The following is a 13,641-nucleotide window of genomic DNA, read 5'->3' on the forward strand; positions in this document are numbered from 1 at the left end:
AGATCAAACTGCTAAATAAATAAATACATTAAATTCTCTGGTTGCAGATCTGGTAATGTGGCAACTTTTGATGCATCTGTCTGTTTGTACAGACATCATTATGTGTCAGGCTGAGGAAGGAGGGAGGCTTGCTTTGTTAGGCCCATGGGAGGCTGTGAGGAGGATATATAGTGGATCGAGACCATGCGAAGCCTTAGTGGCAATGAGGACCAAACAGAGGCGACAGGTGTGCGTTCTTCTACCGAACAAGCAGCACCTGGATTGTGCTGTCACGGTGAGTGACCACAGGGCCTTTCTGTAGCATATTTTCTTGTTTGGTATTTTACTGTGACACGTCACATGGGCACACAGAAACCTAAATTACATTCATGTTAAGATTGCATTGATCTGTCAGTAGGGTATATTTATTTTTAAAACAGTGGAAGAGCTAAAACTGTATTTTATTAGAAAAAAACATATTTGCAAGAAAGCCAAAACACTGAAAGCATGGACTCTCAGTATGTTTTATGTTTTCTTTCTTCTTCCTGTGTGTTTATAGGTAAAAGCCAGAGGCCGTGAGGTGTTGAACAGTGTGTTGAAGCATCTTGGTGTCAGTGATCTCCAAGTGTTTGGTCTAGCTGTTATGAAAGGTCAGTTAGTTTCTGCGCGGGAGTTCAGGAGCAAATGTTTTTTATTCATTAACTGTGGAACGCTGAGATTCTGGGAGGCTGCTGATAGTGAGTGAACCTGCTGTAAGATATGATAAATGGAAAGCCATCTCCTATCAGCCGTAAACAACATAACTGAGGGATAACACGTGTTAAATGGACTCATTGTGTTGATTTCATGCAGCGCTGTCAAACATATGGTTTGCAGGACAAATATGGCCAAAACTGAGTTACTTTACTTGAGCGTGCAAGTTATGTCGAATTTTTTCTTCCTATTTTTCCACTCTTTCCTGTACAGCATGAAGTGTTGTGTCAGGAGCTAACCTACCTCAACTGTTAATTTTGCCGCCCTACCGAGAAGTGTGAAATATGGTCAGTTTCATGGCTGTTCATAGATGTGGTTCTTTGATTAAGACAGTTGCAGTTCTTTTTAATGACAGCAGATTTATTGAATGTGGAAAAACTGAGACATGTTGTTCAAATTGCGCTCACTATCTAAGACACACCAGCTAGTTTGTGATCCCATAAGTGTGAATGTTTTAAAAATGTATTTGTTCTTCTTCAGAGCAAACGCAATGGAAATAAAAGGCCTTTGTACTGCTAGGTTGTTAGTCAATACTTTTACTTTTCTGGGCCACATGGTCTGAAACTGAGCTGTATGTAGACCCTAAACTGAGCCTGACATCTCTGATTGAATGTGTGCTTTTTTTTCTCCTTTTTTTAAGATAATGATTACCTGTTTCTTGATTTGGACCAAAAGCTGAGCAAGTACTTTGGGAAACGATGGAACAAAGGATCTTTAATGGTTAGTTTTCCATTTCTTTTTTTGATGTAGTGTTTGCACTGTTGAAACAGAAATCACCAGATCTACAAACAGCCCCATGCTGTAATGGGAACACTCTAAAAGCTGAATTTAGTGATCTCACTTAAAATTTCATGTTTTCCTGGCAGTCATGATGATTTGCATATCAATGATCTCAAGTAGATCTTGTGGCTCATTGTTATGCACTGGTGCTGATTTCAGTAGTTGTGCAACTTTGCTGTTTACAAGACTGGGGAAACCTGCAACAGATAAGACTGAAGGCGTTGCTTGTATGAGTACTAAGATGTTTCTCCCAGTGAAAACACTGTATCCAGATAAAGTCCACCAATGGACGACTAACATGTCAAACGTGTTAGAAAGATCTGACTTATTTTAAAAGTTCTTTTATGTCCACGTTTTCTTTTTCTTTTTTTAATGATTTATCATATTGGTCAAATATTAACTAGACTGTGTGATAGCAGAAACGATAAACTGAGTACTCTCTTTACTCATCCCACCTTTCCAGGTCCCGTTTATCTTATTTCTAAGAGTCCAGTATTATGTAGAAAGTGGGCTGCTAATTTTGTAAGTTTGTTTTCCATTACCTTCTTTTTCCAAGATTAATAATTTCCACTATAAGTGTTGTTAAAGTTTATGAAAATGTTTGTGGAAAAGTAGACACCTGACAGACTTCATAACAGGAAAAGAAAACCTCCCTGTTTCTTGCAGGAGCACCACAGTGCAGCAGCTCTACTACACTGAGCTGAGGCAGAAGGTGCTGCGTTCACAGAGCCACCATCAGGAGGCTTTGTTCTTCCAGCTGGCAGCCTCTGCCCTCCAAGCTGACGTTGGCGATCTGGCACAGGGAGAGGAGACTGAGGAGGACGGAGAAGAGAAGAAGCAGGAGAAAAAACACAGATGCTACTTTCTCCCTGAAGATTACTTCCCCTCATGGGTAAAAAAAAAGAAAGAAAAAGAAGTGTAGTCTAACCTTGACAGAAATACTCTTATATATATATCTGTGTGTTCATCTTCTCAGCTCATAAAGCGCAGAGGGAGAGAGTACTTACTTCAGCACAGCCCAGTGCTGCATGGTGAGCTGAGGGGGGTGTCCCGCAGGCAAGCCATCCTGCACTTTATAAAGGAAGCCAACGAGCTGCAGGATGGACCTGTCACATTCTACAGGATGAGAGAGGTCAGACAGTGTTACAGTTAAACAAGGGCGAACTCTGTGTGAGGATGTCTGTTTCTTAATTAGTTTAAGAGAGACTAACTAAGAAACTTCTGTCCTGAGATGTTGAATATGGAGCTACCAGGCAGTTAAAAGGAAAAGGAAAAGAGGTCACATATATCAGACACTCCATAAACGCGTACATTTCAGAAAATCTTCAGAAAAATATCCTACAGGGTGTGAAAACTGTTACAGATCTCGTAAAAAGCCCCAGTAATAATTCTTTGGCATGCTCTTGCATTATTTGTCTCCCTTGGTCATTTTAGAGAACTCTTTTTGAGTCATGTTTGTTATGTGAGCCCATGGCTTTAAAAAACAACAACAAAAAAACTGCTTTATCAACTATTATTTTACACACAGGAGGACAAACAGCCGAGGAGTTTAATCCTCCTCGGTGTGACAGTGAAAGGAGTCCATATTTGCCAGGTGAGTCGTTTTCAATGACAGTCTCACACATAATTTTAAATAAAGTTTATGAACTTATTTTCACATGTACATATAGATTCTTGATCTGAATTTGTGTTTTTAAGGAGGTGGAAGGGAAACAATCTTTGTTGTACGATTTCTCCTGGACAGGTATTGATCGCTTTACCTTTCAGGTTAGGTTCTAAAGACTGGACTATAATCAAAATATACATACAATACAGGTCACATTGACCTGCGTGTAGCTTTAACCGTAACACACGAGATCATCCTCTTTATGTATGGCTCTTACTTTTCAGGGCAACAGGTTTGAAATCACTGCTGTGGGCTCTTTGTGCCTTCCTAAACTGGTTTATTACACTAAATCAGCTTTCCACTCTAAACACATCCTGAGGCACCTCCGTGACAGTCACCAACTCCACATGAACATCAGAGATGCAGTCAGTTCCATCCAACAGCTGGAAAACATGGGTAGTACGTAAGGCTTTACTTTACCACAACCTATCTAAGACACGACTGAGTCAGTTGTCTTGGTCTGAAACCAATATCATGTAATAATAATAACAATAAGTCTTTTAAGTGATTTTAAAAGATTTGAGATCACAGTCTCTTACACAGTCACACTCCAAAGGTGTTCTCTTTTCTGTCTATCTTCAGCCAAAGAAGCCTACATCTGCGACACAGCGTGCCTAAGAAAGAGTCTCCAGTGCAGCAACCTCACATCTTCAATGTCCGACTGCAGTGATGCTCTGGAAACAGCTACTGCCTGGTTTAAAGAGGAAAAGGAAGAGGACGGAGGCTCTACAACAGGTCTGCTATTGGGAGGAAATGATTGTGTAGATGGTGCAACATTTGCCTCTCAAACAAATTGTGCATTTATGTTTGGAAACTGGTAAAAACACGTTTAATTCTACCCAGCAATGGTTTACAGCAGTAGGTCTGCAGACCTAATTAAGGAAGAAAACAGCTGATGTTGCTGAAGTGACCAAGAGGGAAAGTTTAAAAGCTCATTAGGCAAATGAACGCAGAACTACTTTCTTAACTTACCTGTTGTACTTTTGCCTTGAACTCAAAATCAGTTGTTTGTTTATACTGATGCCAGGGTCTGAGCTGTGGTTGGACGAATCAGAGGAGTTGTTTGTTGATGATCCAGCTGAGGTGTCCTGGCTGGCTGAGCTGCTCCGTGGTGTGTCTGTCGACGCTCCTTTGATGTTACCCTCTTTTTGCTGGGCAGGTTAGTCCAAAAACCACTAAGACCATTCTAAAATAACAGTTGAATCATGTGTTAGTTCTGTGTAGCATGTGATATTGTGTCCTCTTTTATCAGCTGTCACCATGGAAATGAAACAGGTGAGCAAACTGCAGGTCTGTCTGTTTGAACATTTCCAGCACGATCCTGCATCAAAGCCAACATCTTTCTCTGTGATCTTCAGGTTCTGTGGAAAAAAACGGATGAAGGGATATCTGTGGACTAATTGAGATTCAGAGGATGCAGGGATTCATCACCCGTTCTTCATCTCAAGACAAGGAGACACCTGTTGGAGTTTGTTGTTATGGAGCTAAAATGCTGAAAGGATACAGCTGAGCGTTATATTTTGTTTGCTTAGAGGAAACCTCATTAAATGTGCTAAAACAGAAGCCATATAGTGACCTGAGTAGTTATAACTTGCTTTAAACTATACAGCCTAAAGTTGCAGTAATTACACTTCAGAAATCGAAAGAGGTATAATAGTGTTTTAATACATATTTACAAACTAAACGTATTAAAATATCAATAACATAATAAATACAACACTTGGGACATTTTTGTCATTCTTTGAACAGTGCTATTACAATCAGTGCTGACTTCTGTTCATTTGCCATTATTAATGTTACCATTAAAAAATTGTTCTGTTTTATGATTCAGGTGAAATTATGTTGTCAGGCTTCCACAGTGTGGCAGTATTTCCAAACAATCAGAGTCCATGCCATCATGTGAGAGGTCTAAGATGCTGTGTTAAGGGTGCACTCTCCCCTGGAGGTGTGGGTTCAAGGCACACTCCTGTTGTTGCGTTAAACCAAACATATATAAATGAGCTTTTCTGAAAATAAAGTAAAGATCTGTGTACAATATGAGAAGGTTGGTAGCAAAATCGGAGACCAATGCACTGTGTAGGACACATGGAAGTACAGTGCCGAGGACTAATCTCCTTCAAAAACACAATGATAAAACCCTAATACTAAGCACTCAGAAGATTGCTTCACTGTCAGTGTTGACAGCTCTACACATTGGCTGCTGTGTGAATCCTGTCTAGGGTTCTCCTTGGCTCTCTGTTCAAAGGGGCTCTGATGCTCTGGGAGGCCTCTGGATATTTGGGGCCCAGGTCTCCTCCATGCCTGCTTCATGTCTTTGGAAGCAGGCTGTGGCTCCCCACACCTACCTGTTAAATAGTTAAATTGAGTAACCTAATGAACACAAGTGTGCTCACACACACAAGTGTACAAACAGGTACCCACACACACACTATCTTGGTCGGCTGCTGCCTCTAAACATGTATCATTAATACTGTGTGCTGCTCAGTGTTTTTTCTCTCTCTTCTTTTCTATTTTTATCTCCCTCTTCTTCTGTTAACTTTCTCCTCAACTCCACTCCCCTCTTTCTTTCTTCTCCCCTGTTCCCTCCATCTTGTCTGATCTGAGTCTACTAACTCAAAATAAAAAAAAATCCTAATCAAATTCTAATAAAATATGACTATAAAGTGGACCACTATAACAAAAGCCGTAATGGTCCACTCGGCAAATCTGTTGGGCCTTTTGTTTTGCCTTCTGACAATATTTCTGATTGCTACATTGAAAAAAAGAAAAAAAGACAACAAAAATACTATATCAGCATTTTACCATTAAAATATATTTTAATCACTTATTAAAACTAGAGTGTTTTAGTTTGCTTTCATCCAAAGCATCTTACAGTGTTATGCAGAATTTCATTTGATGAGATCACATTGTGTGGCTTCCAAAATCTGTGTGTAAACCCTCTGTGGTGTGGGTTTCATGGTGTAATGATTAGCACTCTGGACTTTGAATCGAGTGATCTGAGTTCAAATCTCTGTGGGACCTCATGCATGTTATTTATTAACTTTCCTTTCCTTCTTCACATCACCTGCTACATGTTCAGTGGCAGTTGATTCATTTAGGTGGTGAGAGGATCCACTTGTTATTACCATAAAACGTCCAATGACAGTTGTATTCTAGTCCTGAGCTAGTATTCACTGACAGCAGTTGTATAGAGGTATTTTAGCATGAGTATGAGTATTACATGTCATTCAAACACTTACTGTCATAAAATAAAACAGTTTCCTCTACAATATCTTGAACAAAGGTAACATCTTCACTAGCTGTTGGCTGTTACCTTCTCGACTTAAGCTGTTTTGTGAATTGTTCAGTCTTTGGCGTAAGCTCATTCGAATGCTTTTTTTTTTGTTTAGTTAGGATGGCCAAGTGTTCTAAGGCACTGTGTTAAAGTTGGAGTTCAAATCCAACTCCTGACAGTTGGATTTTATCTTCGATAAAGAAAAGGTTTTGTCCAAATCTTCCAAAATCTGTCTGTAAACCCTTTGCTTCGTGGGTCCCATGGTGTAATGGCTAGCACTCTGGACTTTGAATCCAGTAATCCGAGTTGGGGCCCAAATATCCTTGTATCTTGCACAAGGATATTTGGCATGTAGATTAAAGCATCCCATCACCAACCTGGTAGGTGACCTCCACTACGGAACCCCCAACACTAACTGAATCAGATTTCAAGTTCATAACTTATCAAAGCAGTTGCCATTTGGTGGCAACTCCTTTATTGAAGGAAGACATGACATAACATTTCAGTCTTAAGCAAGTAATGTCAGGAGTGGGATTTGAACCCACGCCTCCAGGAGAGACTGCGACCTGAACGCAGTGCCTTAGACCGCTCGGCCATCCTGACACATTTGTGCTTGTTGATACAGAATCCACATGACAGGCTAGCAGATCAAGACACCTTTACAACTGATCAGATGGCAGACTATTACACCTCTGCTTTACCAACACATATTCAGCTGAGATTCAAGAAGTCACTTTGATGAGACTTTTCTTCAACTATCTGATAAATGAATGTGACCATTTGGTGGCAACTCCTTTATCGAAGGATGACATCACATAACATGACATTTCAGTCTTACTTTTAATAAGCAAGGGATGTCAGGAGTGGGATTTGAACCCACGCCTCTGGGAGAGACTGCGATCTGAACACAGCGCCTTAGACCACTCGGCCATCCTGACATCCTAAGCGGATCACTCACTCACCCTCTCCGTTTCTTGCTGTGCTGAATTGTAGCATGAACGAATGCCGGCTGCATTTGAAGGAGTCGACGAATTGGGACAGCCTTTGTTGCCTGGCTGTGACTTATTTGGCTTTCAAATGCGGCCTCCGAAGGATGCAGCCGACGTTTTGGGACACAGCTACAGGGGTGAGTTGGCAACCAATGTTAATTTGCATTACCGCCCCCTGGCTCACAGCTCAGTGGACGTTTAAATATACATAAAAATATATATTTGATACATTTGACAGCGGGGGATTCTCTAGCTGTCTGGAGCGGCATCTAATAACCAACCCGTAAAATAAAAAAAATAAAAACAAAACAACAAACATGTGAACTAAGGTGTAGGTCTATTAGGTTATGTTGTGATCCTCGAGTTGGGGGATTTGTGTTCATACTGGAGTGCAAAATTAAAACCAATGGAAGATGGACAAGTAAGGTTCAAAGCCATCAGGTGCTCAGTTTAGAAAAAATAGAGAAGAAGAGGAGGAGAAACGAGCAAAAGATACAGGTAAGCAGATGTGTCATTGGATAATGGCAGGTCATGTATCCTGAAACAATCAGAATACTTTATTAATCCCTAAGGAAATAATGTGGATTACAGTTGCTCCAAAAAGAAATGGTAAAAATAGTAACAGACAAACAAACTTCAAACATTATGTTACAGATTTTAATATTAATTAGTCAGTGTCAATTGTTGATTTGTCCTGTTCTCATTGTATGACGAATTATGATGGCTGTGTGGTTGTCATGGCTACTGAACGGACCCACGCGCAGACTGTTCTTTCAAGGAAACAAAAGGGGATTTATTTACAATAGGGATCACCTTAGTGCAAAATATATGTACAGTGAGTTGGGAGGGGGTCCAGGGCTCCAGGGAGAGAAGGGGGGGGGAATCCACACACACACTTCCTCTTCCACTCAGTCACCGCCACCGCTCCTCCGCACACACGCACTCCTCTTCAGCCGCACTCGCTCCAACACTCCACACACTGCCCCACTTGGACAGGTCCGGTGATTCGGTCCAGAATCTACAGACAGAAGGTCAAAGGTTAGTTCCACAACATAAAACACGTGTAAGCGATTCTTCTTTGAATATGCCGCGAGCACGAACTCAGGTGGTTCGACGTTCCAGCGGTGAGCTGCTCTGTGCCACTGCCTTAAATAGCAGCTGGGGAAATCAGCCAGATCAGCCGCAGGTGGACACCATCCACAGGGGTGCGTGGGCCAAGAGTGAGAGCCCGTAATGAGCTCCACCCAGGCAGAGAGGAGGAGGAGAGACAAAAAACTAAAACTAACAACAACAAAACCTGTAGCCAGCATGGGCCAACCAGAGAGACACGGGGACCGTGACAGTGGTAGCCGTTTGCATACAATGCATACTCCCTCTCTTTGTGTGTGTGTGTGTTTCTCTGGGGAATTTCGACAACAGTTTTATGTTAATGTACAATCCTTACGGTAATATGTTTTATGTGTGTGTGTGTGTGTGGGGGGGGGGGCGCGCCAGAGTGAGTGTTCGCCCAGGGCGCCAAACAGGTTAGGAGCACCACTGCTCAGCCCGCAGGCAAAAAGAGCCAGGTCAGGCAGATGATGCATTTCCCCGCAGACACATTGGGGGGCGACAACGGTCAGCCGGCTGGCTACTCACCTTGCTCATTGGCATGCTTTTGCCCCCTCTCCATGGGTGCTGAGAATTGTTGCAGTTTCTGAGGTTTGCATTCGAGGGTGTAGCCACGAAGACTAGTGCTGCTCTTGCTCCTCGCACCTTTGTGAAATGTACTGAGGCAGCGTTAGAGAGAGTGGCATCCGCATCTTAACCTATCTAAACAACTGGGCCACCGCTCCAGAGAGCAGGTGGCAACACTGTTGTCGTTGGTTCTGTCACACACTAGGCACTGGGTTTTTCTGTCAAGTTTCAAAAAAACGTGCTAGTCCTGAATCAGCAGATTTCTTTTTATTGGTTTAGAAATACGCTCGCTTTCAAGCCGCGAACGTTTGTTTGAGCACAGAGGGGCAGCATTTCATTGCTGCCTTGCTCAGTTTCAGCTGGGACCCAGATTGCATTTCCAAATGATATGATGATGCTTGTTAGGCATGATGGCAGCTATGATCATTGTGTTGCCACTAGGACTTTCAAATTTCACAAGGTTACATTCACACAAAGTTGTTTTTTTTTTTTCTCATAATACTATTTATTAGCTATGCATCCCATTTCGCCTTTGAATACATTTTAGATTTTCATATACATCTATATTTTGTTTTGTTTTTTACAACTAGAGCAATGTCACTGGCCACACCGAATGACAGCCCTGAATTCCAAAAGTTTCCAGAGGAAAAACAAAAATATACTCAACTGATCAAGCTAGAAGTGGCTTATAATCATTAACTGTATATAAAAAGAGACTGATGTCATCCATTAGTTCAATTCTATTTAGAAATCTTAAGCTGAGCAGTTCCACAGTTGCCCTGACCTCTTTATCACCCAAAGCTTCTTTGCAACCACAGGAGTTGCCGTATATGACTATAATAGATAAACAATATCTATTATAGTCATATACACATCAAGGTCTTTCATTAATACGTAGTTACATCAGTTAAGTTGACCTTTCCAGAAAACTTAATTTACAGAATGTAAGATAATGTATGCAAATCTTCACTAATACATAAAATAATGTTATTAAAACCTTAAGTGTAAGACCACTACATAACAGCACTAAAGAATTCCTCTGAAGCAACACCAATCTGCTCTTCAGCAGGGATAAGCACCACATATCTGTACAGAAAAAAAATCATTTTTACACATTTATGTTGTCATGTTTTTATCTCTTTAGCACCTCCTCTCACTCTCTCTATAAATCACAGTTAAAATACATTGTTTGGTTTTTGTGTGTTTTTAACATAGTGTAAGCTGATGAACTTTCTCTGCAAGAAGTTGTCATAATTTATGTTATTAGTACATTACATTCACTGCCCCGGAAAATGAAATAAAACCCCACGTCATGCACTGTCTCTGCAGTACAGTGTACATTTTTAGGACATCCTCAGGTCTCAGACAAAAAGTCATCAGGTCTCAGGTCTCAGAAATTCAGGTGTGAGGTCTCAAAAAAGTCAGGTCTCAAAGAGGTCAGGTCTAAGGTGTCAGGTCTCAGAACACAAGCTATCAGACGGAGAGAAGCCTCCTTTGATATTAAGAACAAAATGTATTGTCCCATAATAATCCTATTTAATCTGATCAGCATTTAGCATTTGACAAGAAAATTGCTGATGAATATAAACCTTGAGCAAAAGGACCTCTAGTGGTCAATCCCTGTACAGATAAACGCTGCATTTCTGTTAATGACTAGTAAGAGCTTTAAATTTGTTTTTAAAATCAGAGCAACCCATAAAAATAGATCAAAGACTTAAAAATAAACTATAAAATAAACTTATCAGGAAAAAAAGGAAAAACTAAAACCCTGGTTTCTAATCCCCAATGTTACTTAAGTGCAATCTTAAAATCAACAGGTTTTATCCTGTGCACACAGTGCCACGGCCACTCAGCACAGTCACATTTGAAACAACAATAATCTGTTAAAAGCTACATAAATTATAACCCACTAAGTTTTAGCACTTACCCTGGTATAGAAAATGAAACAAACACACACCATTATTTATTGATTTATTTTTTTTATTAAGTAATGTTTTTTCAGTTGAAGCCATTTAAAGTCTATTTAATAATGCTGTGTTAGAACAGGCACTTTAAAGCTCTTTGTACTGTAAGGTTAAAACCCCACAGTATTAGAGAGAAAACCCCAGCAATCAAACGATCCCCTATGAGCAAGCACTAAGGCGACGGTGGGAAGGAAAAACTCCCTTTTAATAGGAAGAAACCTTCAGCAGAACCAGACTCAGGGAGGGGCAGCCTTCTGCTGTGACTGGCTGGGGGCATAATTGTGATGTAATTTTATGCTAAGGAAACTGAATTTCATGTTTGTTTGTTAGAATTAGTGAATTAACATGATGACTATTATAAGTAAAACTAAAAGTGCAAGTGCACCAATTACTGAAGTCATCCAAGAAATTATATCTAACCATCTTCTGATTGTAGGAATCAGGCCTGAATTAGCTCCATGGGGAAACCTACGTTGAATAATTGCTGAAAAATGATTGAACAATGAGGTAAATGGTGCTCCACAAATATTAAGGATGTGCCTGGTGACAAAAATGACTCCTTGGCCCGCAAGCACAACTGGAGCTGTAATAAGGGAATTAAAACCTGGAAGATTTCTGTGAAGTCTGGAAACAGCAGAGTCTCCGTCCTCTCTTTGAAGAGTTCCTTGGACAATATTTGGTTCATTCTCTTCAGATCTGTTATCTGAAGCTGCAAGGAGACCAACATTGAATAAATCAATGCTGTAACTCTCACTGGTGGGAGAATCTTCATGTCCAAAGTTGTTTATAGACACAGTGGTTTTAGGAACGTTAGCTGTTTCAGAGGTCTCACTAGTGGGTGTGGTAACTGAGGTAAATGGTGCTCGACCAATATTAAGCAGGTGCCTAGAGATAAAAGCTTCTCTAAGGCCCACAGGCACATCTGGAACTCTACAAGAGGAATAGAGATTTGGAATAATTGAGGTAAATGGTGCTCGACCAATATTAAGGAGGTGCCTAGAGATAAAATCTTCTCTAAGGCCCACAGGCACATCTGGAACTCTACAAGAGGAATAGAGATTTGGAATAATTGAGGTAAATGGTCTTCGACCAATATTAAGGAGGTGCCTGGTGATGAAATCTTCTCTAAGGCCCACAGGCACATCTGGAACTCTACAAGAGGAATCGAGATTTGGAGCATTTGTTTGAAGTCTGGAAGAAATAGTTTCTTCTTCCTTTGTTTGAAGACTGCCTGTTTGTTCATTATCTTCGGGTCCTTTATCTGAAGGTTCAGGAAGAATGGCATTTAATAAATCAGTGTTGTAACTCTCGCTGGCTGAAGACTTTTCATCTTCAGCGTTGTTCATATTAACACTGGTTGTAGGAATCTTAGTTTCACTGGAGGGTGACTGTTCGTATTCAAAGTTGTTTACAGAAACACTCGGTGAAGGAACCTCAGTTGTTTCAGAGGTGGGTGACTTTTCCGTTTCACTAGTGGGTGAGGTAAATGGAGCTCGACCAATATTAAAAATGTGCCTGGTGACAAAAATGACTCCTCGCCCAACCGACTCAACTGGAGCTGTAATAATGGAAGACAGAGCTGAAAGATTTGTTTGAACTCTGGAAAAAAAAGTTTCTTTCTCCTCTCTTTGAAAACTTCCTTGGTCAGCGTTTTGTTCATTCTCTTCAGATTTGTTCATATCTGAAGGTTTGGGGAGGACGCCATTGAATAAATCAGTGCTGTAATTCTCACTGGTGGGAGACTCTTCATGTTCAAAGTTGTTTATACTGGTTTTAGGAGCCTCATCTATTTCAGAGGTGGTTGCCTGTTCATTTTCATAGGCGTTTACAGAAACACTGGTTTTAGGAACCTCAGACTGTTCATCTCTAGAAATAGATATTGGTAAGAAGAACCCATCAGGCTCTAAATAATATCTGTCAAGCACCTCAAAGCCGTCAGTATCTGAAGAATTTGTACGACTGAACACTGAGCGCCACATATTTGTAAACAGAGGAGATAGGGTTCAGTAGAGATAAACTATATGCTCTAACCTTTAGACGATTGTTAGAAGACTATAGAATCAGCGTTAATTTTGTTAAAATGTGTTTTCAACACTAGGTGTAGTAGAGTGCCTTACCTTGGGGGTAAATATGAGCTCGCGGTCTAAGGCGCGAGCTCATATTTATAGCCTCACGGCAGTGTGACGTCAAGGCACACGTGCCGTGACGTCACAGTACGCTTACTCTTTGAAATTCATTCGGTCACAAAACGTCTTGAACCTTCACCTCCCTGAACGTTAGTATTAACCATTAAGCTAACCTTAATATTAACCTGCTGTTATCGAGGAATGGCAACCCAGACAGGAAAAAACCCGGGGTGCTTCCGCCCTTGGGATTACGCCCCCGCTGTCTCACCGTCGATTAACAAACAACACACTCCCCTTTTTTAATTATTTACTTTTTGTGTTCAAGTTTTACGGCTTGCTCTCACGTAGAAAGCTCTGTTAACGTGGAATGAAATTATACTGGTCGGAGGTATTAAAGGTAACTTCTTAGTGTTTTTATTCAGAAATGTAAGATTGT

General features: G+C 40.8%; 1 protein-coding gene across 1 annotated transcript; it reads left to right on the plus strand.

Annotated features, from left to right (window-relative positions):
• Positions 1 to 202: 202 nt before the first annotated feature.
• LOC309713209 (FERM domain-containing protein 6) lies at positions 203 to 4,783 on the plus strand (the record flags this gene model as incomplete). Its single annotated transcript, XM_082544615.1, has 13 exons — positions 203 to 274; positions 539 to 629; positions 1,373 to 1,452; positions 1,976 to 2,034; positions 2,179 to 2,404; positions 2,489 to 2,644; positions 3,041 to 3,106; positions 3,211 to 3,279; positions 3,403 to 3,577; positions 3,761 to 3,913; positions 4,206 to 4,337; positions 4,431 to 4,453; positions 4,537 to 4,783. 13 exons carry the CDS (start codon positions 203 to 205, stop codon positions 4,576 to 4,578), a joined length of 1,344 nt encoding a protein of 447 aa, XP_082400741.1. The 3' UTR covers positions 4,579 to 4,783.
• Between the last annotated feature and the right edge of the window lie 8,858 nt (positions 4,784 to 13,641).

The sequence above is a fragment of the Aulonocara stuartgranti genome (genome assembly GCF_965226115.1).
Source record: "Aulonocara stuartgranti genome assembly, chromosome: 8".
Lineage (NCBI taxonomy): Eukaryota > Metazoa > Chordata > Actinopteri > Cichliformes > Cichlidae > Aulonocara > Aulonocara stuartgranti.